Here is a 26,346-nt window from a genome sequence, read left to right on the forward strand (position 1 = left end):
TCTCTTGCTCTCTCGCTCTCTCGCTCTCTCTCTCTCTCTGACAAATAAATAAGCGAAATCTTTAAAAAAAATTAATTAAGTTTGGTTTAAGTCAGTTTGAGTAGCATTTTCCGTTCAAACTGAACTGAATTAAGAGTATTCAGCATTTCTAATGATTAGCCCTGGGAACAAAGAGCATCTCTGAAATCTCTTGCTCTTGGTCTTCTGGTAGTAAATAAGGACAAAAAGATGTCCTTAGCCACTGTCAGGCCCTCTTAGGGAGAGGAGGATGTGTCGCTCTGATTTGCTAAGTTAACAGAATTTAATAAGGCTTTCGAGATTCTGGAAGGGGTGGCCCAGGCCTGTGTGACTACCAGACTTTGGGATTTCACAGAATTCAGCAGCAAAGTTACAAAGACAAATCTTAGGGTCCAAATTAGAATCCCAAGTGGTTTGTTGTTTTGGTTTTCTTTTTTTTTTTAAGATTTTTTTAAAAGAGAGAGCGGGGGAAGGGAACGGTATGGGGAGGGACAAAGGGAAAGGGAGAACAAGAGACTCTCGGGCAGATTCCCCACTGAAAGCAGAGCCTGTCCCAGAGATCATGCCCTGAGCTAAAACCAAGAGTCAGATGCCCACCTGACTAAGCCACCCGGGCACCCCCAAAATTGCCAACTTTTAATTTTGGTAAGTAATCATAAAAGAATACATCATAAAATACCATAAAAGAAATAATATTTTTGCACTCTCTCTCTCTCACGCACACATATCGACACATACACACACAGAGAAAGGATAACTTTCAAATAAAGCATATCCCTTTCCAGTGAAAATGTGCGGCAGGTTTGTAAAGGACACTGCCTTGTCCTCATGATTCTCTCTCTGTCTCAGGTACAAGAAAACTTTTTACCAGCAGTGCCTAGTGGAGAACGCCGTGCCCCTCGGTAGAGCCCTCAGATGTCATCCACATTCCTGGGATAGGGTAAGTCTGAGCTATATAGGCCCAGGCCTAGGAGGAGGATTGCAGATCCCAGGGAAAGGCCTCTCTCAAGGCAGGGAGGCTCTGGCAAGGGAAGCCAGACAGCGAGAACATGAAGCTCGGAGAGACTGGTGGAAATCTCATTCCCACCACTGCCCGAATCCAGCCAGCCCTCTCGCCAGTCCACAACCTGAGTGGGGAACCCCAGGAGCCCTGGGTATAGACTAGTTGCAGTGCTGGGTCTAGAGGAGGGTGCTTGGAGAGACTGGGGACTGTGAACAGGCAGGGTCCCCCCTCTGGAGCAGCAGCGGCCTCGCTGGGGTTTCAGTATCAACAGAGACTGGGGCCAAGCTCCAGAGTGTGGCATGGGCTGCTCTTTTGTGCCCTGAGGAAGAGTAGCTCCTTCAGCTCAGCTCAGAGAGGGGTAAGACATTAGCCTAAGGGTGATGGGATGGAAGTCTTGCCCCTCCACAGCCCCTTCCTAGAGCAGGCACTTAACCACCCAGTGAAGCGGGGTTCATAGGAAGGAGATTCTGACAAGTCACCGTTAGTAGGCATGTGCACTGCAGTCGTGCGGTCACTATCAGAAAGTGCTCCAACTTTCAGTCAGAGGGACCTGAACATCACCGTTTTATAAGGGAAACTGGATGGAAACTACTGGCTGAGAGCCAAGACCCTGGGGCAGGGCAGGAGGACAACCAGATGGAGGGGTCGGGGCAGAGTGAACAAAGCATGGAGGAAGGCCAGGGAAGCAGGCCCAGACAAGGCAGGCAGGAATGGAGTGATGGGAAACATAGTGGGAAAAGTACTCTCTGCACCCCGCTCTGGGCACGGAGTATAGGTATGTCCATACACGGACCCGAGAGCTTGTTTCTCTGGTAGTAGGCTCTGCTCTTCCAGAGCGTTCTCCCCGCTCTCTGCCCTTGTCAACTTCCAGGCCCTGCCAGCTCATCTGTCTTTTTGCCTTATCTCCCACCCAAGTTCCTGAGAAACCCAAGATCTAAGCTGCTCGGAATGTCTGTCTCCAGTGAGGCCCTGAAAACTATCATCTCCAGCCAGTCTACAGCTCCCCTGACCTTGAACTAGGGTCCATCAGCTCGGGCAGAGAAGAGCAGGGGATCCAGCGGTCTCCGGAGCGGCCACCAACAGCTCAGAACACTTTGTGTCTTCTGCAAGAGTTGCAGCTTCCCACCGGAGGCATGCCCAATCCCAGCTCTGGAACTCCACGACTTCAAGGTCGAGTGAGGCTGTGTGACCTGAGATCCTATGATCCCATGCTCCTGGGGCCCAGACCTGCCCCCCACCATATCAGAGAAGCCAGAGGATGTGTGCCAAGTCATATGCACTGTGTTGTTTATTGTCCCATGTTACCCATGGGACAGGGGTGGGATGGGGAGGGAGCCCTGGGGCAGAGAGAGACGGAAGGAGGGGGCAGTGGGAACCATCCGTTTTCTGAACTCTGCCCTTTCTTCCAGCAGGTGATGGACGCAGCTACCAGCAGGACGCAGTCAGATACAAGCACAGTGTTGTGTGAGAAGGTTGGGCACCGTCTCATACTTGAAAGAGTAGCCACCGTCTGAGGTGGTACGGACACGTAGGGGCCTCATGGTCCCAGGGAGGGCAGCACAGCAGGGCTGTGCCCTTGGCAACAAGGAAGGAGGTTGGACAGGGGTGGGAGGAACCCCGGGCCCCGGCAGGGACAGGTCCGGTGGGGCAGACAGCCCACATCCCCCATGGCAATAGTGGAAGATGAAATTGGGCGGGTATACAATCCACCGGTCCCAGCCCAGCTCCTGGAAGGAGATATTGAGGGCGGCTCTGTGACAGTCGGCATAGGAGGCAGGTTCCTCCGGAGGCCTCTGGAGCAGACGCAGCGCCGCCGGAGACCAGGGCCAGGGCAACGGGGGAGTGGAACGTCGGGCTCGCTCTCCCACACTGGGTGGCCTGGCCCGGGTGTGGGCCACCAGGAAGGGTGTGGCCTCGGGCCGGGCTGAGCAGGAACAGAGAGGGCAGCGGAGCAGCAGCACCAAGACTGGGTTGGTCAGCAGAGGGAGGGCAGAGGGGGCGAGCTGCAGCACCGCCCAGCGAGGGGGTGCCTGGCCCAACGACACGGGCACGGCCATGGGGACCCCCGAGGACAGCGCCAGCAGGCTTAGCAGGGGCCCAGAGCTATTGGAAGCCACTTTGCTCCGCCTGTCCAGTCCCGTGTGGAACCACAGGTGGGCTGAAGTCACTTGGCGGCTGCGCATGTGCTGGGATGGCCGGAACATGTATGTGAAGAGGCCGTCCTCTGCCTCTGGGGTCAGCTCTCTAGCCACTGGCTGGTCCGTGCACCTGGCACCTGAGGAGACAGAGGGAAGGAAGAGGGCAGCCCCGACCGGGAGAGCACGGGACCTCTCCTCTTCCCCAATGGCAGGGACAGGACTGCTGGCCACCAGCCAGCCACACTCTGAGTGCTCTGCCCACGCACAGAAGCTCTGCATTTGTTATTTCATCCCTAAAGGACTCTAAAAATACAAGATGTTGCCAACTTCTCTCCGAAATGGTTTTACCAATGAATATTCCCATCAGCCACGTATATAAGAGGCCCTGCCCGCCCTTCGCCAGCGCTTGGCATCGTTAGACCTAAATGTTTGTTCACCGGTCATGTGAAACAGAATCTTGAATGAAGGTACCTTGAATACAGGGGCATTTGTTTTATTCCCCCAGATAGCTTTAAAAAAATTTTTTTAAGATTTTATTTTTAAGTGATCTCGACACCCAACGTGGGGCTCAAACTCACAACCCCAAGATCAAGGGTCACATGCTCTCCTGACTGAGCCAGCCAGGCGCCCCACCCCGTGTATCTTTTTATCTTGTCAGAAATACTGCATGATACAGTCTTTAAAACAATTCCGCGTTTAGGGGCACCTGGATGGCGTGTCCGTTGAGCATCCTACTCTCGGTTTCAGCTCAGGTCATGATCTCAAGGTTGTGGAATCGAGCCCCCCACTGGGCTCCACACCAGCATGGACTCTGCTTGATATCCTCTGCCCCTCCAGCTGGTGCTCTCTCTTTCTTAAAAAAAAAAAAAAGTATTTTTTTTAATTCCACTTAAAAAAAATAGGTTCACATCTGAAAGAAAAAGCGGCAGGGGTGGGGGGTTGGGAGGAGAAAGCGTATCACCCAGGATAGAGGGCAGTGCTTTCTAAGAAAGGCAGTTGGCGGCCTTCCATGACAGGTACGCAGATGGGGAAGGACTAGAGATTGGGACAACACTGTCCCACGCATTCTCTCATTTAAAATCTCACGATTGATCTATTCTGCGGATAAGGAAACAGGGTGACAAAGAGGAAGGGACATTTAACGACTAAGTTGCCAGGCTGGGATTCTGCCTGATCCCAAATCCACCGAGTCACTGCGCTGCACAAGGCACAAGACCAAGGCACAAGGAGGAAGGAGCTCCTCTCTGAAGCAAAGGATAAGCCGGATTATGAGAAAGTCCACCTGGAAGAGGGCTTTACTGGTTCCATCAGTGGAACTGCAAAACACACATATGGAGATGAAAGGCAATTTAAGAGAAAGTAGATTAATTTCCTGGAAAGGTTTCCCAACAAATCTTACCCCTGCATTTCTGTTATCTTTTCAAGTCTCAGCTAATTGGGACAAAAGAAACAAGGTTTGAAGTAGGGAGCAGAGGCAGAGGAAGAAGGAAAGGTGAAGAAAAGGGGCCCGGACCCAAATGTCTGTCTCTAGAGACTCTTGATCTCCCAGATGAATGTCTCCCAAATGCCTCCCCTGAGCCTTGCACCTTTTCGCTTAGTCCTGAGAGGTAGGCATTATTGCCCATTTTCAGGTGAGGAGACGGGAGATTCAAACCCAGACCCGTCTGGCCCTGGAGCCCACGCTGTATGTACCACACTGCTTCTCCAAGTCGCCCTGCCGGTTCCCACTTTCATTACCTGTAGCTGGGAAAAGGATGGCCTGGGAGACATCCTCCTCCTCCCTGGGCTCAGAGCCCCTGCGCAGGAAGCCCCCCTGGGCATGTCTTCGGGGCAGACGCCTGCCTCCAGGGTCCCCGCTTTCCCCGGACAGTGTGGGGGGCCCCAGAGCATCCAAGAACAGGGCCCTCACCTTGGCCAGCACAAGTGCCCGGTCCAGCTCTGGCCCATGGCAGCCATGCCCACTCTTTGGGGACAGCAGCAAGAGGAACAGGAGTGGCAGATGGGGCGACATAGTTCACCTAGCCCTGCCAACTGTGAACCCGCTCCCTGCCCTGTGCCCCTTCTGTCAGGGTCTGCCCCCTGCTTCCCCACTCTGCCCTCAGCATCCCACCACGGGGCCTCTTCTACCCTTCTCATCCTGGTCTCCCCAGTCCTTCCCACGCCCTGCAATCCAGAGTGGCCCCTGCCCATGGCATTGAGACCTCCTATCTCTGACGCAGATGTCTGTGGCCCTGAGCCTTATCTTCCACTCCTGCCAAGCCTGTGGGGGAGGGGGCTGGTGAGGGTTTTCACCCCGAGTGACCTGACCCACACATACCACCCCTTCCCCTACACACACACACACACACACACTCACACTCTCTCTCTCTCTCTCTCTCTCACACACACACACACAGCCACATCCCTCTACCCAGCACAGAGGTGACATCAGGTGGGACAGGAGCCTCGGAGCTGGGGTCCGCCAGCTCCTAAGAGTGTTATTCGTCGCAAAGACAGAATGTGCCAGCCCCTCAGACCTTCTTGGGGCCCCTTTCAACCAAGCAGCTGCTAGGCCAGTCCTGGGGGGAAGGGCTGAGGCTGGGGCTAGAACTGGGGCTAGGGTGGGGGGCAGGTGGTCCCGCCTGCTCTAAACTTAGCCTGGAGGAGCCAGTCTGGGCTCTTGTCCCTCCAGCTGTGTCATCAGAGAATATTTTTGGGATTGGCAGCTGCAGGCGCCTCTGCCACTCAGGCCCCAGCCTGGCGGGCGGTTGGGGACCTGGCGGCTGGAGGTGGGAGGGAGGAGGGGAGAGAGGCCTGGGCTGTGGGAGGGGGCTGGGAAGAGAGGCTCTCCGGAGCAGGAAGCCCGGCCGCGGGCAGAAGAGGCTGCGGGGCCCCTCGCAGCAAAGGCAAACAGGAAGGACTGCCCCTGAGCGCTCGGCTCGGGGCCCGGGAATCGCCGCCGCCGCAGAGCCGCAGCTCCGGGCCGAGGGTAAGGAGACGAACCGGGAGCCGGCGGCCGGGGGAGAGCTCCGAGGCCGGGCCCCAGCAGCTCACCGCCTCGCAGGCCCCCACCGCCGCCCCCGGCCTCCGCGCGCCCGCCGCCCGCCCTTCCCCCGCGCCGCTGCGGGCCGGCCGCGACCGCCGCCACGATGAAGGCGGGCTCCGGGGATCAGGGGAGCCCCCCGTGCTTCCTGCGCTTCCCGCGGCCCGTGCGGGTGGTAAGTGGCGCCGAGGCCGAGCTCAAGTGCGTCGTCCTGGGGGAGCCGCCGCCCATTGTCGTGTGGGAGAAGGGCGGCCAGCAGCTGGCGGCCTCGGAGCGCCTGAGCTTCCCGGCCGACGGCGCCGAGCACGGCCTGCTGCTGAGCGGCGCGCTGCCCACCGACGCGGGGGTCTACGTGTGCCGCGCCCGCAACGCGGCCGGGGAGGCCTACGCGGCGGCCGCCGTCACCGTGCTGGAGCCTCCGGCCCCCGAGTCCGAGCCCCAGCCCGCCGAGCGCCCGCTGCCGCCTCCCGGGGCCGGGGAGGGCGCCCCGGTGTTCCTGGCGGGGCCCCGGTCCCAGTGGGTGCTGCGGGGGGCGCAGGTGGTGCTGACGTGCCAGGTGGGGGGCCTCCCCGCGCCCGCGCTCTACTGGGAGAAGGACGGGATGGCCCTGGACGAAGTGTGGGACAGCGGCCACTTCACGCTCGAGCCTGGCCGCGCCGAAGGCGGCCAGGGCGTGAGCTTAGCGCTGCGCATCCTGGCGGCGCGGCTGCCGGACTCGGGCGTCTACGTGTGCCACGCCCGCAACGCGCACGGCCACGCGCAGGCCGGAGCGCTGCTGCAGGTGCACCAGCCCCCCGAGAACCCCCCCGAGGACCCCGATGAGGCCCCCAAGCCCGTGGTGGAGCCTCTCAAGTGCGCGCCCAAGACCTTCTGGGTGAACGAGGGCAAGCACGCCAAGTTCCGGTGCTACGTGATGGGCAAGCCGGAGCCCGAGATCGAATGGCACTGGGAGGGCCGCCCGCTGCTCTCCGACCGCCGCCGCCTCATGTACCGCGACCGCGACGGCGGCTTCGTGCTCAAGGTGCTCTACTGCCAGGCCAAGGACCGCGGGCTCTACGTGTGCGCAGCGCGCAACTCCGCGGGGCAGACGCTCAGTGCCGTGCAGCTGCATGTCAAAGGTACTGAGATGCGCCCCCCATCCCCGCCCGGGTTTCACCGGCCCTGAGGAGGGGCCTCCAGCGCAGCCGCAGAAACGGTGGGGAGGGGGCGGAGTGGTCACATACCTTTTCCTGTCCGCCTCCCACCCCCCAGAGATTCGGATGTAGTAGGTCTCCAGGGTACCCAGGAACTACTTAGCAACCCACCTAAGTGATTCTGAGGCTGAGAGTGGAAAATGACCCTTTGATAAACGGCTTTAAGTAATGATTGATGGACCAGCCAAGAGGGAGCGCTTCTAGTCCAGTGGATTTCAGCCTTTTTGTTTTACTCCCCCCCCCCCAATTGAAATCCCATGTGGGGCCCCAACATAGGAGACTGATATAAGAAACATTTTAGTTCTAGGTCCAGATTTATACCATGTACTTATAAAGCCTATCAGTGAGGACAAGGGTGTTATTTTATTGAATATACACTCAATTCCTAACTGGGTCTCCTCTGTGAGTCCTGTGGGAAAGTCTCGGGCTGCAGGGAACACACTGAGAAACTCCTGATTCACACCAAAGGGAAGCTTGAGGGAGGAAACATGCCCTTTCACGAAATTGCTCTCCATGTTCGAAAGAAGGTGAAGGAGAGGAAATTTCTATTTCACAGTTGAATCATCAACAATATTTCACAAATGCTTACAGTGCTCATAAACAGAAAACCCGAAGGGGGGGGGGGACGCAGCCCCCCACTGGAAGGTAAACTCCATAATTGCAGCTCATCACAGCTGGAGGGATTATACCGTCACTCGTTATTACCCACCTTGTTCCCTCGGAAGAAGAAGAGTTGGCAAATCCCACGAGCCCTGCCTGGTGCTCACTCAGGCGTATGGTCCCTGTGTTGTCCTGCTAAGGTCTGATACACCCCAAACCCGAGGGGCCACACTAACTAACACCACTAGGAAAGAGAAGCCCAGTGGGAAGGCAGAGCTTGCCTACATCTTCGGGACAAAGTTGATGCCCCAATGGCCTCCTAACCCACTAGTCATTTCTATCATCATTTCTTTTGGTAAAGTGCCATTTTGAAAATGACGAAAGGACTTTATATATATATATATATATTTTCACCACACTTTTAAAAAATCATCTTGTGTATTTATTTATTTATGTTCACCAGGGTAATTGTACCCCTTGACCATCATCCTCTATCCCCCTTCCCGCCCTCCCCTCTGGTACCCAGCAGTTTGTTCTCTATACTTAAGAGTCTATTTCTTGGTGTGCCCCCCCCCTTTTTTCCCTGTTGGCTCGTTTGTTTTGATTCTTAAATTCTACATACGAGTGAGATCATATGGTATTTGTCTTTCTCTGAGTGACGTATCTCACTCAGCATTCCATTCTCTAGCTCCATCCAGGCGAAAGCAACTAAAGTACTTTATTTTTGTAAATGTATTTTTTAAGATTTTATTTATTTGACAGAGAGAGACACAACAAGAGAGGGAACACAGCAGAGGAGTGGGAGAGGGAGAAGCAGGCTTCCCTCTGAGCAGGGAGCCCGATGTGGGGCTCGATCCCAGGACCCTGGGATCATGACCTGAGCTGAAGACAGACACTTAATGACTGAGACACCCAGGCGCCCCGATTAAAGTACTTTAAAAGAGAAATTCCTGGGATGCAGGTGGCTCATTGGGTTAAGCCGATGCCTTCTGTTCAGGTCATGATCCCAGGGTCCTGGGATCGAGTCCCAAATCGGGCTCCTTGCTCAGCAGGGAGCCTGCCTCTCTCTCCGCCTCTGCCTGCCTCTCTGCCTGCTTGTGTGCTTTCTCTCTCTCTCTGACAAATAAATAAGTAAAATCTTTAAAAAAAAAAAAAAAAAGAGAGAGAGAGAGAAATTCGACTCAGACCCTTGCAGAATTTGTGTAGGGCCCCGAGAGACCCCAGGGAACAGCTTGAAACTCACTGATGTGATCCAAGCCCTTCCATCCCTTTCCCAACTTTAAAGTCAGGAAACTTGAGTGGCTGACTCTAGATTTTGGCTTCGGTCATAACCCTGGGGTCCTGGGATCAAGCCCCACATCCCACATCAGCTCTGCGCTCAGTGGGGAGTCTGCTTCAGGATTCTCTCTCTAAAATAAATATGTAATTTTTTTATATGAATATGTATTTTTAAAAAAAAAAAAAATAAAGTCAGGAAACCGAGGCCCAGAATCACCAGAATGGCCTTGCTCAAGGTGATGTGGCTGACGAGTGTCAGGGTCAGATGAGAATTTAGGCCATCTCACTTCCCTTCTGGTGGTTTTCCTGTGATTCCAGAACCCCTGCAGGCCCTGGGAGAAAAAATGGCAGGAGCTCATTTGGGTTTAGGCAGTTGATGATGCAAGAAGTCCTTCCCCTGGCTGGGCCCCCTTCAGAGCCTTTTCCTGCCTCTCCCCTCCACACAGAGCCCCGCCTCCGCTTCACCAGGCCCCTGCAGGACGTGGAAGGCCGGGAGCATGGGATCGCCGTGCTGGAGTGTAAAGTGCCCAACTCTCGCATTCCCACGGCCTGGTTCCGCGAGGACCAGAGGCTGCTGCCCTGTCGCAAGTACGAGCAGATCGAGGAGGGTACCGTCCGGCGCCTCATCATCCACAGGCTGAAGGCAGACGACGACGGTGTCTACCTGTGCGAGATGCGGGGCCGGGTGCGCACCGTGGCCAACGTGACCATCAAAGGTGGGCTAGCCAGCGGGAGGATGCCGGGGCAGAGGCCGGCCCAGACCCCAGGCTGAGGGATTCGCATGCCTATCTCAGGGCCCATCCTGAAGCGGCTGCCCCGGAAGCTGGACGTCCTTGAGGGAGAGAACGCGGTGCTGCTGGTGGAGACACAAGAAGCTGGGGTCGAGGGGCGCTGGAGCCGCGATGGGGAAGACCTGCCGGCTACCTGCCAGAGCAGCTCTGGCCACATGCACGCCCTGGTCCTTCCAGGGGTCACCCGAGAAGATGCTGGCGAGGTCACCTTTAGCCTGGGCAACTCCCGGACCACCACTCTGCTCAGAGTCAAATGTGAGGGCATGAGCGCCTGTGGGCAGGAGGGCCACCAGATGCCTGAGCCTGGGCTGGCGAGACGGACTCACGGTGGGAGGGCTGCGGGAGGCTGGAGCAGGGCCGGAATGCACACCCTGCCCTTGTCCTAGGTGTCAAGCACAGCCCACCAGGACCCCCCGTGTTGGCAGAGATGTTCAAGGGCCATAAGAACACAGTCCTGCTGACCTGGAAGCCCCCCGAGCCAGCCCCTGAGACCCCCTTCATCTATCGGCTGGAGCGGCAGGAGGTAGGCTCCGAAGACTGGATTCAGTGCTTCAGCATCGAGAAGGCCGGAGCTGTGGAGGTCCCCGGAGACTGTGTGCCCTCTGAGGGCGACTACCGCTTCCGCGTCTGCACGGTCAGCGAACACGGCCGCAGCCCGCATGTCGTGTTCCACGGGTCCGCTCACCTTGGTGAGTCCGTCCCGTTGGCCCCCACCTGATGGTAGCCATGTCCCGGTCAGGCCCTCCCCATCTTCTCTCCTCCCTTCCCCAGCCTTTGGTCCCCAGCCTGTTCTCGGCCTTCCCCTGTGCTGCACACCACTGCCCTCTGCCGCCCCTCTGGTTCTGATGGCCGCGCTCCGTCCCCATCGCAGTGCCCACGGCTCGCCTGGTGGCCGGGCTGGAAGATGTCCAGGTGTACGACGGGGAAGATGCTGTCTTCTCCCTGGATCTTTCCACCATCATCCAGGGCACTTGGTTCCTTAATGGGGAAGAACTCCAGAGTCACGAGCCGGAGGGCCAGGTGGAGCCCGGGGCCCTGCGCTACCGCATCGAGCAGAAAGGCCTACAGCACAGGCTCCTCCTGCGAGCCGTCCAGCACCAGCACAGCGGGGCCCTGGTGGGCTTCAGCTGCCCGGGCGTTCAGGACTCAGCCGCCCTCACCATCCAAGGTTGGTGCGGGTGGGGACCAGGGCAGACAGATAGGGTCAAGACACAGAAGTCCTGAATGGGCCCAAACAGAGGGCTCCGGGGTCCACAAGGCCCATGTCAACCTACATGCAATGTAGAGAACACTCCTTAGTATCTTCACCTCATAGCCACCTTCTCTGGCGTGCTTTTTTTTTTTTTTTATCTCCAAGACGTGGACCCTGGTCCCTAGTCCCTGACTGCTTCCTGTAACCTGTAACGTTATCAAAGCAACCTCCTATGTGCCAGGCACAACCCTAATCGTCTCACATACATTGTGTTCATTAACACAGTTCTCTCAACAGCCCTATAAGGTAGAGCTCTTTTGTTATCCTGTTTCACAGATAGAGCAACTGAGTCACCGAGAGGTTAAGTGACTTGGCCAGAATCACCAAGCTATGAGTGTTAGTGCTGGGTGATGAGGCTAGGCAGTCTGGCTCCAGAAGCATCCTGTGCCACCTGGGGACACAGGGAAGGAAGGAAATGAGGCCCCCCTGAGCAAGACAGCTCTCGGTGGGCATCTGAAAGTGCAGGGACATGTGGCACTTGCCATCTCACCATTGCTGGCATGTGTAAGGCCAATTGAGGAATTCCTGGGTGCCCAAGCACAGGGCCCAGAAGCGGTCAGCTGCCGGCCCCCTGGGGGGAGGGCAGAGTAAGAACCAGCAACCAGAGTAGCATTTCCAGAATGCAAACTGGGATGTTGCCTGGAGGGCTGGTTGATAAGTTCGGCCCTTAGACATGTGGGGGGTGCCTAAGAATCTGCATTTCAGCAGACTTCCTAGGAATTCTGTACACTGCACTTGAGAGTTGGTGTGTAAGCCCCAGATGATTTTTTTTTTCAATTCCAACAAATGCACTGACAGTGACTGCATTGTGTGGCCTGACGCAGGAACACCCCCCCCCCCACAGCAGAGAGGGGTGCTGATCCCAGGCAGAGGGTGACGAGGGTGCTGCCTGTGCCCACGCCTCTCCCCACACAGAGAGCCCCGTGCACATCCTGAGCCCCGAGGATAAGGTGTCGTTGACCTTCACGACCTCAGAGCGGGTGGTGCTGACCTGTGAGCTCTCCCGGGTGGACTTCCCAGCGTGCTGGTACAAGGATGGGCAGGAGGTGGAGGAGAGCGAGTCGCTGGTGGTGAAGATGGATGGGCGCAAACACCGTCTGATCCTGCCGGCCGCGGAGGTTCGGGACAGCGGCGAGTTCGAGTGCAGGACGGAGGGGGTCTCTGCCTTCTTCAGTGTCACCGTCCGAGGTCAGCAACTGTGGCGGTCCGGGCTCCTGCCCCTGACGCTGACTCAAGGGGGCCATGTAAGCCCCACCCCTCGGTCTGCCTGCTTGGGGGGTCCCTTCCAGGGATAGCCTTGCGGGTCAGGAGACATGTTTTCAAATTATTCTGTACTGGCGTCTAAGTCTGCCTTTCACCAGCACCCTCCAGTGTTCTTGCCCTCCACCTACCCTGCTCTGAGTAGGGGGTGGGGAAACAAAATTCAAGGGCAGGGGAGACAGGGGGGCCTACCAGGAGGTGGACATTGTACTAAATACTTCATATATACGCCATTTCATGTAATCTTCATAATTGGATGAGAAGGAATAGCTCTCCAGTTCACAGAGAAAGAAACTGAGGCTCAGAGAGGTTGTGCAACTTACCCATTATCACACAGCCAGCAAACACCATAGCTGGGTTCACACCCAGGTCTGTGCTTACCCAACTGCCTCAGGCGCCCCAGGTCAAAGGGGAGCTTTAAGTGTAGTGGTCCAGTGGTTCTCAAGCCAGTTCATGTTCTGGGAGCTTCAGAACCACCCGGGAAGCTTATTAAAAATGCATATGCCTAGGACCCCCCAGACACCAGACTGTCCAGGGCAGAGCCCAGGGATCCGCTTTGGGAGGGCAGCTTAGGAACCCCCGATTCAGTTCATCATCTCCCTTTGAGTGGAAATCTATTTCAGCCCCATTGCCAGGAGGTCATCCAGCTGCTGCCTGCATGTCCCCAATGATGGGGAACTTACTACCTGTAGAGAGCAGCTGTATTACTTAGCGGCACTGCTAAGTTGTTCCCACCTCCGACCCGTCCTGGGGCCAGCGCTCCAGGGGCTCTCTTGAAAGCAGCAGCAAGCGTGGCACTCATGGGGCCCATGATAGTGACCTCCTCTCAATTGAAACAAAGGCTGGCTATGCCTTCCCCCGGCCCACGTCCCCGAGGAGCCACTTCTGACCCTCTTGGGACTCAGGGAGCTACCTCTGACCCTCAGGTGCCACGCAATCTCATTGCCTTACCGGCCACACACTCAGGACCCCACGTCCTTGCCCAGACCCCCTGCACAGCATGGCCTCCACCCTCCAGCATCTCCCCAGGAGGAAGTGGTCTCCTGTGGGGGGGGGGGTATCTGTGTGACCCCGTCTCTGCTCCCCACCAGACCCCCCGGTGCATATCCTGGACCCCCAGGAGCATGTGTTCGTGCACGCCATCACCTCGGAGTGTGTCATGCTGACCTGCGAGGTGGACCGGGAGGACGCACCCGTGCGCTGGTACAAGGATGGGCAGGAGGTGGAAGAAAGTGACCTCGTGGTCCTGGAGAAGGAAGGGACCCACCACCGCCTGGTGCTGCCTGCTGCCCAGCCTCCGGATGGGGGCGAATTTCAGTGTGTCGCTGGAGATGAGCGTGCCTACTTCACGGTCACCATCACAGGTGGGGGGCCAGGCAGGCCCGTGGGACACCGCCCGCCCGGGCAGCCACTGTCCCCAGGCCATGCTTCTCTCTCCCCTTGGCTGATCCCATGCCCCTCCTTGGCCTGCACCCTGAGGGTCAGTCACCCACCGGAAACGTGTTGTCATTAACACTGGCCAGGGCTGCACGATCCACAGGGAAGCTCTGCCCCCTCTGTTCCCCTGTGGAGGGGACCTTTAGGAATGGCAGCTATACGGCGAGGCGGGGTCTGGGGCAGGTGGGCCCCTGCGCTAGGGGGCTTAGAAGATCTGAGGAGCCTATGGGAGACACTGGCTTCATCTGGGCACCCAACCCACCTCTCCGTGCTTCCACCTTTCATACGGTCCCTGTCCCAACCCTGAGAATGTAGCACGTTTCTTTAGCAGAGGGTGCCTCCTTGCCTGTGATGTGCTTTGGTGACTGTGGTGGGGTCTCCCACCGGGCGTGGCTAGTCTGAGCAGCCATGAGACCTAATCTCTCCTCCGACAAACGGCCCACTTGCTAGGAGGAGGGAACGGCACAGCTCAGGCAGGGCAGCAGGGCCCCTGGGTCCCAGCCATGACTGTCCCTGTCCTCCAGATGTCTCCTCGTGGATCGTGTACCCCAGTGGGAAGGTGTATGTGGCAGCCGTACGCCTGGAGCGCGTGGTGCTGACCTGTGAGCTGTGCCGGCCTTGGGCCGAGGTGCGCTGGACCAAGGACGGCGAGGAGGTGGTGGAGAGTCCCGCACTGCTCCTGCAGAAGGAGGACACTGTCCGCCGCCTGGTGTTGCCCGCTGTCCAGCTTGAGGACTCCGGCGAGTACTTGTGTGAAATCGATGACGAGTCGGCTTCCTTCACCGTCACTGTCACAGGTGTGGGTTCCCCCCAGCTGCCCGGAGCACAGTCCTGAGCCCTTGGGGGAGCTGGCCCGGACCCCCTAGTTAGCTCGCTGGGGAGGAGGGAGGCAGGGCTGCGGGGCATGGACCAAGGATCCCTGCCCCGAAGACCCTGGAGCCCCTGTTCCAGAGGGAGCAGTCTCCTCCCTGGCCCAGGGCCACCGCAGGAAGAGCTGCTTTCCAACGGCTCGTTTGCTGAGCACTTCCTGTGTGCCGACCACTGGGCCAGGGGCTGTGGACGCACGTGGGCTCCGTGCCCTGAGAGCTGCCAGATTAGCTGGCACCTGTTAACCAGGGGTCGCAAACGGGCAGTCCTAGGGCCCCATGCAGCCCACAGATGTGTTTTGTTTGGCCTGCAGAGTCTTACCAAAGTCAGGACAGTTCAAATAACAATCCGGAGTTATGCGTCCTCTTGAAAAAGCCGAAGACCCGGCGGCTCTGGTCCCGTTTCCCCCCGTGGCGACGAACAGCTGGCGCTGAGTAGCAGCTGCCCCCATAATACGGGGCCCACGGTCCTCGGTCCTTGCCTCCTCGCCATGCCTCTCTGCCCCTCCCCAGACTGCTTCAGCCTCTGACCTTCCCACCTGGCCCCTGTGGGCGTTTGAGTTTGCGACCCCTGTGTTAAACCAATAAATGTGCAAATAAATGTACAGTGGACACCTCGTGACAAGTGCTGCGAAGGATGAGAGCCGAGGGCTCGAGAGAGGAGAACAGGAGAGTCAGGGCGGGCATCGGAGAGAGGTCCCGTGCCACCCGTAGGATCCAGCCCTGGGCTGGGTCTGGACACCTGGCAGCAAGCAGACAGACATACTTCTCCCTGGGAGCACACAGCCCGGCAGGAAAGCCAGACACGCGAGACGGTCTTAGATGTGCATTGTCCAGTGTTGTGATAGGGTGCGGCGGGAGCTCGAGGCTGGGGGCTGCTGGCCCTGTGCGCAGGCAGGAAGAGCCTTCAAACTGGATACTTGCTGCAGGAGCTGAGTTAGCTAAGCTAACTCAGTGGGGTCAGGCGTGGACTGAAGTTTGTGGGGAGAATGTTTAAAGCTGGAAAAGCACAGGACGACTATGGAAGTGATGGTGGTTCATTCGGTGCTGGAAACTTGAGGGCTGCAGCCCACGGTGCCATTCCCAGTGTGTCGGGGGGAGGAGGAGCGTGATAGGGGAGGGTTGTTGCAGGGCCTAGGCAGCTCTGGGGGGCACAGAAGAACCCCGCTGGCTTCACTGGAGTGCCCACCCCGTACCTGGCACCGTCTCGTTGCCCTGGCCCCTGCCCGAGCCCAGGAGTGATGACGCTTCAGTCCAGGCTGAGCAATTTAGCACCCCCCACCCACGAACACACACTCTCTCTGCATTCCAGTTGCAGCCTGGCACACACAAGCCACAAAGCCAAAGAGGCCTTCCTGCACATGTTCTGTCCTATAGTGAGGCCCTTCAGGCTCTGGCCAGACATAATGGCAGCCACACACATTTCCGCCCACACTTGGCCTCCCCACAAAACACCAGATTCTTCACGGGGAAGTTGAGACAAGCACCACCTTGGCTTTGGGCCAGGGAGAACCAAGTCTGATGCCAAGCTGAGGTCCCGCAGCTGTGCCCACACCCCAGCCCCATCACTGTACCCCATCTTCACCCGAGTGCTTTTTACCTCCCCCTCCACCACAGGCAGCCACTCCTCTGCAACTTGCCAGCCTTGCTGGTCCCCAGAGAACCAGCCGGCATCCTCTAGAGTCTAAGAAACAACCGTCAGGGAGGTGGGTGGTGGAGGCAGAGGACTTGAGTGTGTGCTGGTAAGCTCATCTGCCCATGCGCACCTCTGCAAACAGTGGGACCGGGAAGCTAGCAGTTCCCGAGACTCACCACCAGGGGGCTGAAGGTTAGAGGCGCTCTGAAAGTGTCCTGGAAGCTAGAAGATTCTGTGACAGACATCCAGGGAGCTTGGGAGCAAGGGCAGGCTCGGGCTCAGGGCAGGGCACCAGTCACTTCTTGTGTTGACACAGCTCCTTTTCTGTGGAAGAGCGACCGGTTTGGAGCAATTGGAAATGAACTCCCAGAATCAGTGTTTAGAGTCCCTGGGGAACCTTCCGACAGGTGTTGGCAACTCATGCACAGATGCAAAAATCATTACTGAGTTCTGCCAACCTTGGCTTGCAATCCCTACCACTGCTCACAGAGTCTGAGCCTCGCTTTCCCAGATGCCGGTTTTTCCTCTCCCCACCCCCCCTCAACCCCCTGCCACAGAGCAGGTGTAGCCAGGTGTTACCTCTTTAGAGGTTGGGTAATCCCTCTGTGCCTCAGTTTCTTTGTCTGGAAAACAGGGATAAGACAATACTTACCTCTTCGGATTGCTGTGAGGGTTCAATGTGTAAGGTGCTTAGGGCTGTTCTGGAATGTTAGGAAATAATACTTGTTATTAGAATCCCGGATCTCTCTCTCTCTCTCTCTTTTTTTTTTTCTTTAAGATTTTATTTATTTACTTGGCAGATAGCACAAGTAGGCAGAGAGGCCGGCAGAGAGGAGGGAGCAGGCTCCCTTCTGAGCAGAGAGCCTGATGCAGGGCTCGATCCCAGGACCGTGGGATCATGGCCTAAGCCGAAGGCAGAGGTTTTAACCCACTGAGCCACCCAGGCGCCCCAGAAATCCCGGATCTCTTATTCACAATTCTACTCTAAAAGAACCTCTTAAGATCAGAAGTCTTTTTGTTAATTTGGTTATGTAAAGTCATTTCAGTAAAACCTGACATTAACTTCTGTGAAACGATTTCTACTCTTTAATTATCCTGCCTAGAGTGAGTGTACCTATAGGCTACCCGGGAGAAATGTTAGTACGGTTGATGGGGGGCGGGGTGCCTCAGAGTGGGCAAGGAGAAGCAGGTGTGTGATCTATGATAAATGCACCATTTCCGGGATCTGACGGATTTCCAGCCCCGTGGATTTCAGAGAGCAGGTCCTAGACCTCTTACCCTTGTTATGAGTATCCTTATCACATTATTGTGAGTGGCAGGGACTTCTTGTTGCCTGGGAGGCTGACGGCGAGTGTGTGACAGCCTGTGATCGCCCCCCTCTGCAGAGCCCCCAGTGCGCATCATATATCCCCGGGATGAGATGACCTTGATCGCCGTGAGCTTGGAATGTGTGGTGCTGAGGTGTGAGCTGTCCCGGCAGGACGCCCCCGTGCACTGGTACAAGGATGGGCTGGAGGTCGAGGAGAGCGAGGCCCTGGTGCTGGAGAGCGACGGGCCGCACCGCCGCCTGGTGCTGCCTGCCGCCCAGCCCGAGCAGGGGGGCGAGTTCGTATGTGATGCCGGAGATGACTCGGCCTTCTTCACTGTCACCATCACAGGTGGGCAGTCTCTGTGCATCCTGGGGAGCTAGAGAGGCAGGAGGCTAAGGGACAGACACCCTACCTTCTCACTTCCTGCATCTTAGGGCCCCCTCCACACACCTGCCCCCGGGAAGCCTACCCCTCCCCCAGCTTCCTCATTCTCAGCCATCAAAGAGCTCTGACTTGCCCAGATCAGGCCATGACAGTGACTGGAGGCCCGGTGGAGGGAGCCCAGCAGTTAGGAGCCTTCGTTCATCAAATATTTATTGAGCAACTCCAGTATGCTCAGCACCATTCTGAATGAGGATAGAGAAGCAAGCCAGTAAGAGCAGCCCTCCAGTTCTCCACTCGAATTCCAGTTTGTGGAACTCGAATTCTAGTGAGGATGGACAGACAACCAGTAGGTGATAAGTACATCAAAGGAAAGAGGGGTACGGAGTCGGGGCCACATGGTGGGGAGTGTGTACTGGGGCCAGCTAGGTCGGGGACTACCTCTCCCTGTCGGTGGGACTGTGGAAAGATTCTTTTCCTCTAAAGAGTCCTCAAGTCCTCATCCACAAAGCGAAGCTGACATCAGTGTGGTAGTGTCAGGAGTACCTGTGCCAAGAGCCACAGTGCGCTTAGCGTGGCTCCTGGGACACAGCAGGTGCCTGTGGAGGTCGCCACCCGAGGTCCAAGAGCTGCTCTGGGAAGAGAGAGGGCTGAGAAGCCAGCGGTGGGGAATGGGGGAGGACTCAGGTAGAGGCCTGTGGCTGAGCCTGAGCCCCACTTCCTCCGTCTGTCCGTCCGCCAGCCCCTCCAGAGAAGATTGTGCACCCGGCAGCCCGCTCACTGGACCTGCAGTTCGGGACCCCAGGGCGCGTGGAGCTGCGCTGCGAGGTGGCCCCTGCCGGGTCCCAGGTGCGCTGGTACAAAGATGGGCTGGAGGTGGAGGCATCAGACACGTTGCTGCTGGGAGCAGAGGGGCCTGTGCGCACCCTGACGCTGCCCCATGCCCAGCCTGAGGACGCCGGGGAGTATGTGTGCGAGACTCGTGACGAAGCGGTCACCTTCAATGTCAGCGTGGCTGGTGGGTGCCTCCTGCCGGCCTGGGTGCGGGAGGGGGGAGTAAGGCCAAGCCGACATGCTCCTCTCTCTGTCCAGAGCCCCCAGTCCAGTTCCTCGCCCCAGAGGCATCCCCTGCTCCACTCTGTGTGGCCCCCGGCGAGCCGGTAGTGTTGAGCTGTGAAGTGTCCCGGGCTGGCGCCCTGGTCTTCTGGAGTCACAACGGGAGCCCCGTGCAGGAGGGAGAGGGCCTGGAGTTCCAGGCTGAGGGTCCCCGCCGCATCCTCCGCATCCGGGCTGCAGAGCTGACCCACGCAGGCCTCTACACCTGCCAATCGGGGACAGCCCCGGGGGCCCCCAGCCTCAGCTTCACAGTGCAAGTGGCTGGTAAGTATGGCCTGGACTGAAGGCCTGAGAGAGCCGTCCCCCCAGACCCGTGTGAATCTCCCCCCAACTTCTCTAGCGTGCCTTGTCCATCCCTCACCCGCCTCTCTCGGCATCTTGCTTCTCACTGCCCCCCTCTTAGCCCTTAGGCCTCTCCCTCCCAGTGACCCCCCCCTGCTCTGACCCACAGAGCCCCCCGTGCGGGTGGTGGCCCCCGAGGCAGCCCAGACGAGGGTTCGCAGCACCCCAGGTGGGGACCTAGAGCTGGTGGTGCACCTCTCCGGGCCAGGGGGCCCTGTGCGCTGGTACAAGGACGGGGAGCGACTGGCAAGCCAGGGGCGGGTGCGGTTGGAGCAGGCCGGGGCAAGGCAGGTGCTGCGAGTGCATGGGGCACGGAGCGGGGACGCTGGGGAGTACCTGTGCGACACGCCCCAGGACAGCCGCATCTTCCTCGTCAGCGTGGAAGGTAACAATGCACCCCAAATTCTACACCTTTGCCCCATCCTGGGACCCCCTCCGCCCCTGACCCCCTCCTTGCTACCTCTGCCTCTAACCGATGCATGCACAACTGGGATGAGGGTTTGGGCCTCCTTTTCTCAGGAACCCTCTCTATAAGAGAAGACATAGCACAGTGGTTAAAAGTAGGGGCTCTGAGGTCAACTCACCCTGGTTCCGACCTGGGTTCTGCTTGCCAATAGTGTATGACTCTGGCAAGTTGCTTCACCTCCCCGAGCCCTGGCTCTGAAGTAGAGGGATGAGGCTTGTCTTCTAAGGCTGTGGTGACAGTTAAGAGAAATGGGGTCCATGGTAAATGATCTGTTATGGAGTCAGAAGCAGGCGAGGATTGAGAGAAGGTGGCTAGGAGGGGCAGGGAGCTGGCATCTTGTCCTTCAGGACACCCTCATGGTCCTCAGGAAAGATGTTTCCAATAACTGGGAGATGCACCCCCCGGAGAGGAGGAGAAGGAGGGAGAGGGAAAGACACAGCCCACCTCACTGCCTGACCCCATCCCCCAGAACCACCACAGGCAAAGCTGGTCTCAGAGCTGACACCTCTCACTGTCCACGAGGGAGATGATGCCACCTTCCGGTGTGAAGTCTCCCCACCGGACGCCGAGGTCACCTGGCTACGCAATGGGGCCGTTGTTACTCCAGGGCCCCAGCTAGAGATAGGCGAACACGGTTTGAGCCGCACGCTGACGGTGCGAGGCTGCCAGCTCAACGACGCGGGAACGGTGACCGCCCGAGCAGGGGGCACAGCCACGAGTGCCCGGCTCCACGTTCGAGGTCTGGTCCTGATGGGGAGGGAGTGGTCTTGGCTTCTGTCCCTGTTTGCCCAACCCTGGCCCTAGCAGATATGTCCACGCGCCCCGGGATCATGGGCCAGGGAGCAGGGTGTCAGGCTCTGCGCCCCCTCCCCCTTCCGTCTCAAGAAACAGAGCTACTGTTCCTGCGGCGCCTGCAGGACGTGCGGGCTGAGGAAGGCCAGGATGTGTGCCTTGAAGTGGAGACGGGTCGAGTGGGTGCAGCGGGGGCCGTGCGCTGGCTGCGAGCTGGGGAGCCCTTACCCCATGATTCTCGCATGTCCATGGCCCAGGATGGCCATGTCTACCGCCTCTTCATCCACGGTGTCGTGCTGGCTGACCAGGGCACGTACGGCTGTGAGAGCCACCACGATCGCACCCTGGCCAGACTCAGCGTGAGGCGTGAGTGTCTTGTCCTCTCCTAATGCACCGCCTACCCCCTGACACAGCCTTTCCTGGCTGGCCCAGGGCCCCTCACACCCCCACCAAAGTGCCCCTCACCACTGAGGCAAGTTAGCCCTGCCTGGCCTCTAGAAGTGTGACCTGAAGCAGCCTGCCCAAAGCAAAACTTTCCTTTTTTAGTGTTTTCTATGTACCTTAGAAGTCCATGTGGATTTTGCATTCCATTTCACATGTCCAAGTTGGCTTTGCTGTAAACATAAATATTATACTCCAGAAAGACTTGCGATGTTATCCCTCGGTCACACGCCCCAGGATACATGGGCCCATTTGGCAAAGAGCAATCCCACCCCACAAGCCGGAGCTTTCCATTAACTGTGAGACCTCATGCAAATGAGTTAACCTTTCTGAGCCAAGTCTTCTTAAGAATGGGGGTGATCCCAACTTTGGGGATCTTTGGGAACATTCATGAAGATGCCCACACAGAGCTTGGTAAATTATTGCTGTTGCTGATATGGATTCTCTTCTAATTTATTTCATTCATTTAATCACAATAAACCCATGTCTCAATGCTATTCACCTTATACAATTGGGAAACTAAGGCCCAGAGAGGTCAAGCAGTTTGCAAAAGGTCACACAGCACCCAAACTACATGGCAGAGTTGGGGTCGAATCCCAGCATGTCTGATTTCAATTTCTGTGCTCCTTCCGGTGTCAGAGCACCCCTCACCCAGATCTCTCAATCCTCCAACCGCAGCTCACCCCCTTCGTGTGTGCCCTCCCCTAACAGCAACAAGCCCCTCTCCCCAAGTTGGCCTGCTGGGCTCCTTTCTCCCTGTACCCTGGTTCTGAGCTTCCTTCCACACGGGCTCAGATTGGGTGGTAGAGGTGGTACAGGCAGGGCCAAGGGGGTGCGTGAGCCCTCAAAACCCCTGCCCAGAGCTGGAGCCCTCATTCTCCCTCTCTCTCCCTCTCCCCCAATCAGCGAAGCAGCTGAGGGTGCTGCGGCCTCTGGAGGATATGACCATCATTGAGGGGGGCAGTGCCACCTTCCAGCTGGAGCTGTCCCAGGAGGGTGTGGCTGGGGAGTGGGCCCGGGGTGGAGTGCGGCTGCAGCCGGGGCCCAAGTGCCACGTGCTTGCCGAAGGCCGCACTCACCGCCTGGTGCTCAGCAGCCTGGGCCCAGCAGACTCGGGCTGCGTCTCCTTCACCGTGGATTCCTTGCGCTGTGCAGCCAGACTCACTGTGAGAGGTGCGGATGCTGTGCCCACTGCCTGCCTACTGACTGCCCCAAGTGTGACTCTACTGATCCCCCTACCTGTGTGGCCCTCACTGACCAAGCCTGTCAGAGTGTGATACCCCTGATACGTTGGCCCCGTGTGGCCCCAGAGACTGCCCTGTTTGAGTGTGATTCCTTTGACCCATCTGATCATCCAGCGTGACTCCACTGACCTTCTGGTCCCTGCAAACCACTGACCATGCCACTGTGAGCCAGCCTGTGCTGGTGTGGTCCCTATTGTCTGCCTGCCTGACCATGGCCCCACTGACCACTCTGAGTGTGACCCCACTGACCACACCTGCCTGCTGTGACCCCCCCCCCCACTGTTTGCCTCATTGGGCCTCTCTAGCCACTCCAGTCCTAGTGATCCACTAACTGCCTGAGGATGACCCCTCTAGCAACTCTGCTTGAGTGTCCCCCATTTGTCCAGCCCACCATGTTCCCTTCTAACTGCACCTGTTCTAGAGTTACCCCCACTGCCCTTCTGAACCCATCATGTTCCCCACTGGCCAGTGTCACCTGTCCATTCCAGCCAAGTGTGGTCCTCACCGACCATGCTTGCCTATGAGAGACTCCACTAGCATTTCTGCTTTGGTCACCACCCCATGCCCCTCTAGCCCCAGCATGTCCCCCACTGGCCACCTTAAAGTATGACACCCCCTGCTGGTCACTCCTGTCCCATTGACCCCCATGGCCCTGTCCTATCCTCCACTGACCAGCATCTCACTTGGATCCCCAGCACATTCTCTGCCTCACTAGTGGCCTCCACTGATCACCTTTCCTAAATGTGTCCACCACTGACCCCTGCGCCCAAGTATGTCTTCCGTCTCCCACTCCCAGAGGCCCCAGTGACCATTGTGCGGGGGCTACAGGACCTAGAGGTGACCGAGGGAGACACAGCTACATTGGAGTGCGAGCTTTCTCAGGCCTTGGCTGATGTCACCTGGGAGAAGGTCAGAGCCCAGCCCACCTTGGCATCATAAGGACGGAAACAACTAATATTCACTGTAGGGGTGTGCCTGGCACTGTGCTCAGATTTACATTTACTTTACACTTAAACCTCTAATCCTAACAACAGCCCTAAGAGGAAGGTCTTGCAATCTCAGTGTTACCTGGAAGGAGCCTGAGGCTCAGTGGGGTTAAGTATTGCCCAGGGACAAGACAAAAGGGGTAGAGCCCTAACGTCCCCAAAGGGGACACCTTCTCAACAAGGCTCCTCGCTCTCAGCGAGGCCCTGAAGGCTTGGGACTGCCAGATCCCAGCTTGAGAGCCAGAAAGGCAAAAACGCGCCTGGAAACCGCCTAACAACAGAGGGCGCCGCCGCCGCCTCCCAGGACCGTGTCCAGCGGAGTTCACTCTGACCCTCTGCAACTCTCGCCCCTAGGACGGGTCCCCCCTCACCCCCAGCCCTCGGCTCAGGCTCCAGGCTCTCGGCACGCGTCGCCTTCTCCAGCTGCGGCGATGCAGCCCCTTGGACGCCGGGACCTACAGCTGTGCAGTGGGGTCGGCTCGTGCCGGGCCCGTCCGCCTGGTTGTGTACGGTGGGTTCCGGGTGCTGCCGGGGCTGGGCAATGCTGTGAGCGCGGGGGCTGCGGACCCAAACAGCCCGGGACTGACTGCTGTGCTTCCAGAGAGAAGGGCGGAGAGTGGGCGTGGTCGGGTTCCGCCCCGCCCCGCCTCACGCCTCCCGCTCCGCCCCAGAGCGCAACGTGTCTGTGCTCTCCGAGCTCCGGTCTGTTCGCGTCCGCGAAGGTGACGGCGCCACGTTCGAGTGCACCGTGTCGGAGGTCGAGACCACGGGGAGCTGGGAACTCGGAGGCCGTCAGTTGAGACCCGGAGGCCACGTCCGCATCCGACAGGAAGGTCTGGAAGACTTTCTTCCCACTCCCGCCCCTTGCTGCCCCGCCCCTGACTCAGATAGGCCCCGCCCCACTAGGATAAGCCCCGCCCGAGTTCGAGTGGGCGCCGCCCCATAGCCCAAAGAGCAGTCTCCCGGTCTTTCCCGGGTTTCCAGCTCTGAGCCCTCCTTCCTGGACCGCTCCTCTTTCCTTTCTGTGACCCAATTCTGCCCAGCCCGGCACACACTTGCCGCGTCCAAACCGACCCGGGGACCTACACCGGCCCACTCTCACCCCGGAACCTTCCCCAGTGGCGGCTTCTGCCTCGCTTAGCGCCTCCCTCACGTACGCAGGAAAGAAACATATTCTGGTGCTGAGCGAGCTGCGCCCGGAGGACGCCGGTGAGGTCCGCTTCCAGGCGGGTCCCGCCCAGTCCGTAGCTCAGCTGGAGGTAGAGGGTAAGCTACTGGGGAGGAACGGGAGGGAGTGGGCATCATCTTCCCTCCCCCTCGGGAGTCTCAGGCTGGCGGCTGGTCTTGGGAATGCTGCCTCCCTGCCTCCCCGCCTCCCCGCCTCCCTTCCTCGAGGGACTCTTCTTCTGGGGAGGGTCCCCTTCTTGGGGAGGAGGAGACTTTGGGGTACGGAGGAACGGGCTAGTGCCATGGAGATCTGAGACCAGGAGTGAGGCTGCAGAGGGAGGGAAGATGCGTCTCTCCTCCTGGGGCCCCTGGGTGTTCCTATTAACTTAAGCTCTCCTCCTCACCCCCAGCACTGCCTCTCCAGATGTGCCGCCGCCCCCCTAGAGAGAAGACGGTTCTGGTCGGCCGCAGGGCCATACTGGAGGTGACTGTGTCCCGCTCGGGGGGCCACGTGTGCTGGTTGCGGGAGGGGGTCGAGCTGTGCCCGGGAGACAAGTATGAGCTGCGCAGCCACGGCCCCACCCACAGCCTGGTCATCCATGACGTGCGACCTGAGGACCAGGGCACCTACAGCTGCCAGGCCGGTCAGGACAGCGCCCACACACGGTTGCTGGTAGAGGGTGAGTGAAGCTGACTGGGCAGAGGTCAGAGGGGCAGGCTGGCTGGCTAGGAAGGAGGGGTGGCCTGGCAGCTGGTGGGCTGAGACACACCTACCAGAGATTTTTCAGGACTTGGGATAACCAGTTGGTTCTGGGTTATACTGGAGGTCTGGAGTGGGGGAAGGGCTGAGGAGAGGAGGGAGACCTGTGTTCTCCACAAGAACCATTTGCTTCAGGTCAGCTGTTCCCGCCTTTCAGTGCCCTTTCCCGTTCAGGCTTCTCGCTCCCTCCTGACTCTGGACCACATCTGTCTCTCTTGAATGCCCCATTGGTACCCTAGTTCCTCTCCTTCCCACCTACTGGCCCCTTGGTCTGCGCCCCCACCTTCTTCTCACCCCACCCCTGCTCTCTGCCGTCCTGGCTTCTGCCCTTCCGGGTGAGCTCCGTATCAGTCTGAGCAGAGGGCTCCTGAGCTAGTCCGATTTCCTTCCTCTTCCACGTGGAATGCCCCACCCTCCTGCATCTCCTCCAGACTCGTGTCTTGTCCCACTCCTAACCAGGGGCCGACCCCTGTTTTCCTCCCCCCACTGCCCACCGCACCCCACAGACATCCCTGACAGAGGCCCAGGAAGGGTGGGGCAGGGGGTGAGGACCCAACTCTTCCTATGTGGGTTCCTGGGCTCTGCCAGGGGAGAGGACGGTGGTGCCCACTCTCTCCCCAGCCCCACGCCGAGTCATTCCTCTGCAGGTAGCTAGGAGGACCGAACCAGGCCAGGCAGGTGCCCTCGGACAGCTTGGAAGGCGTGTGCCCATACCCTGGGCAGGGGTTGGTGGGGCAGGGGAACCAGAAGTGTTGAGAGACAATAAAATGGTATAGTCCTTTTCCCTGGCTCTCTGTGTGATGTAGGAGGGCAGAAGTTGCCCGGGGGCCCTGTGTTGTAAGTGACA

General features: G+C 58.3%; 2 protein-coding genes across 2 annotated transcripts; one reads left to right on the plus strand and one right to left on the minus strand.

Moving 5' to 3' along the window:
• Positions 1-2,290: 2,290 nt before the first annotated feature.
• On the minus strand, positions 2,291-5,709 carry INHA (inhibin subunit alpha). Its single transcript, XM_082691538.1, has 2 exons — positions 4,897-5,709; positions 2,291-3,296 (listed from the first exon to the last, which is right to left on the minus strand). The coding sequence occupies exons 1-2, from the start codon at positions 5,168-5,170 to the stop codon at positions 2,464-2,466; spliced, it is 1,107 nt and encodes a 368-aa protein (XP_082547664.1). The 5' UTR covers positions 5,171-5,709; the 3' UTR covers positions 2,291-2,463.
• Positions 5,710-5,803: 94 nt separating this feature from the next.
• Positions 5,804-26,282, plus strand: OBSL1 (obscurin like cytoskeletal adaptor 1). Its single transcript, XM_082691440.1, is given in 22 exon segments — positions 5,804-7,299; positions 9,699-9,968; positions 10,047-10,298; positions 10,430-10,732; positions 10,915-11,211; positions 12,211-12,483; positions 13,647-13,919; positions 14,517-14,789; positions 17,880-18,152; positions 18,928-19,203; positions 19,278-19,565; positions 19,753-20,028; positions 20,579-20,900; positions 20,902-20,973; positions 20,975-21,267; positions 22,249-22,515; positions 23,383-23,495; positions 23,927-24,083; positions 24,244-24,405; positions 24,734-24,838; positions 25,150-25,419; positions 26,147-26,282. Coding segments are annotated over 22 exon segments (5,835 nt in total). The 5' UTR covers positions 5,804-6,287; the 3' UTR covers positions 26,155-26,282.
• The last annotated feature ends 64 nt before the right edge of the window (positions 26,283-26,346 follow it).

This window comes from Mustela nivalis (assembly GCF_964662115.1).
Source record: "Mustela nivalis genome assembly, chromosome: 11".
NCBI classification, from domain to species: domain Eukaryota; kingdom Metazoa; phylum Chordata; class Mammalia; order Carnivora; family Mustelidae; genus Mustela; species Mustela nivalis.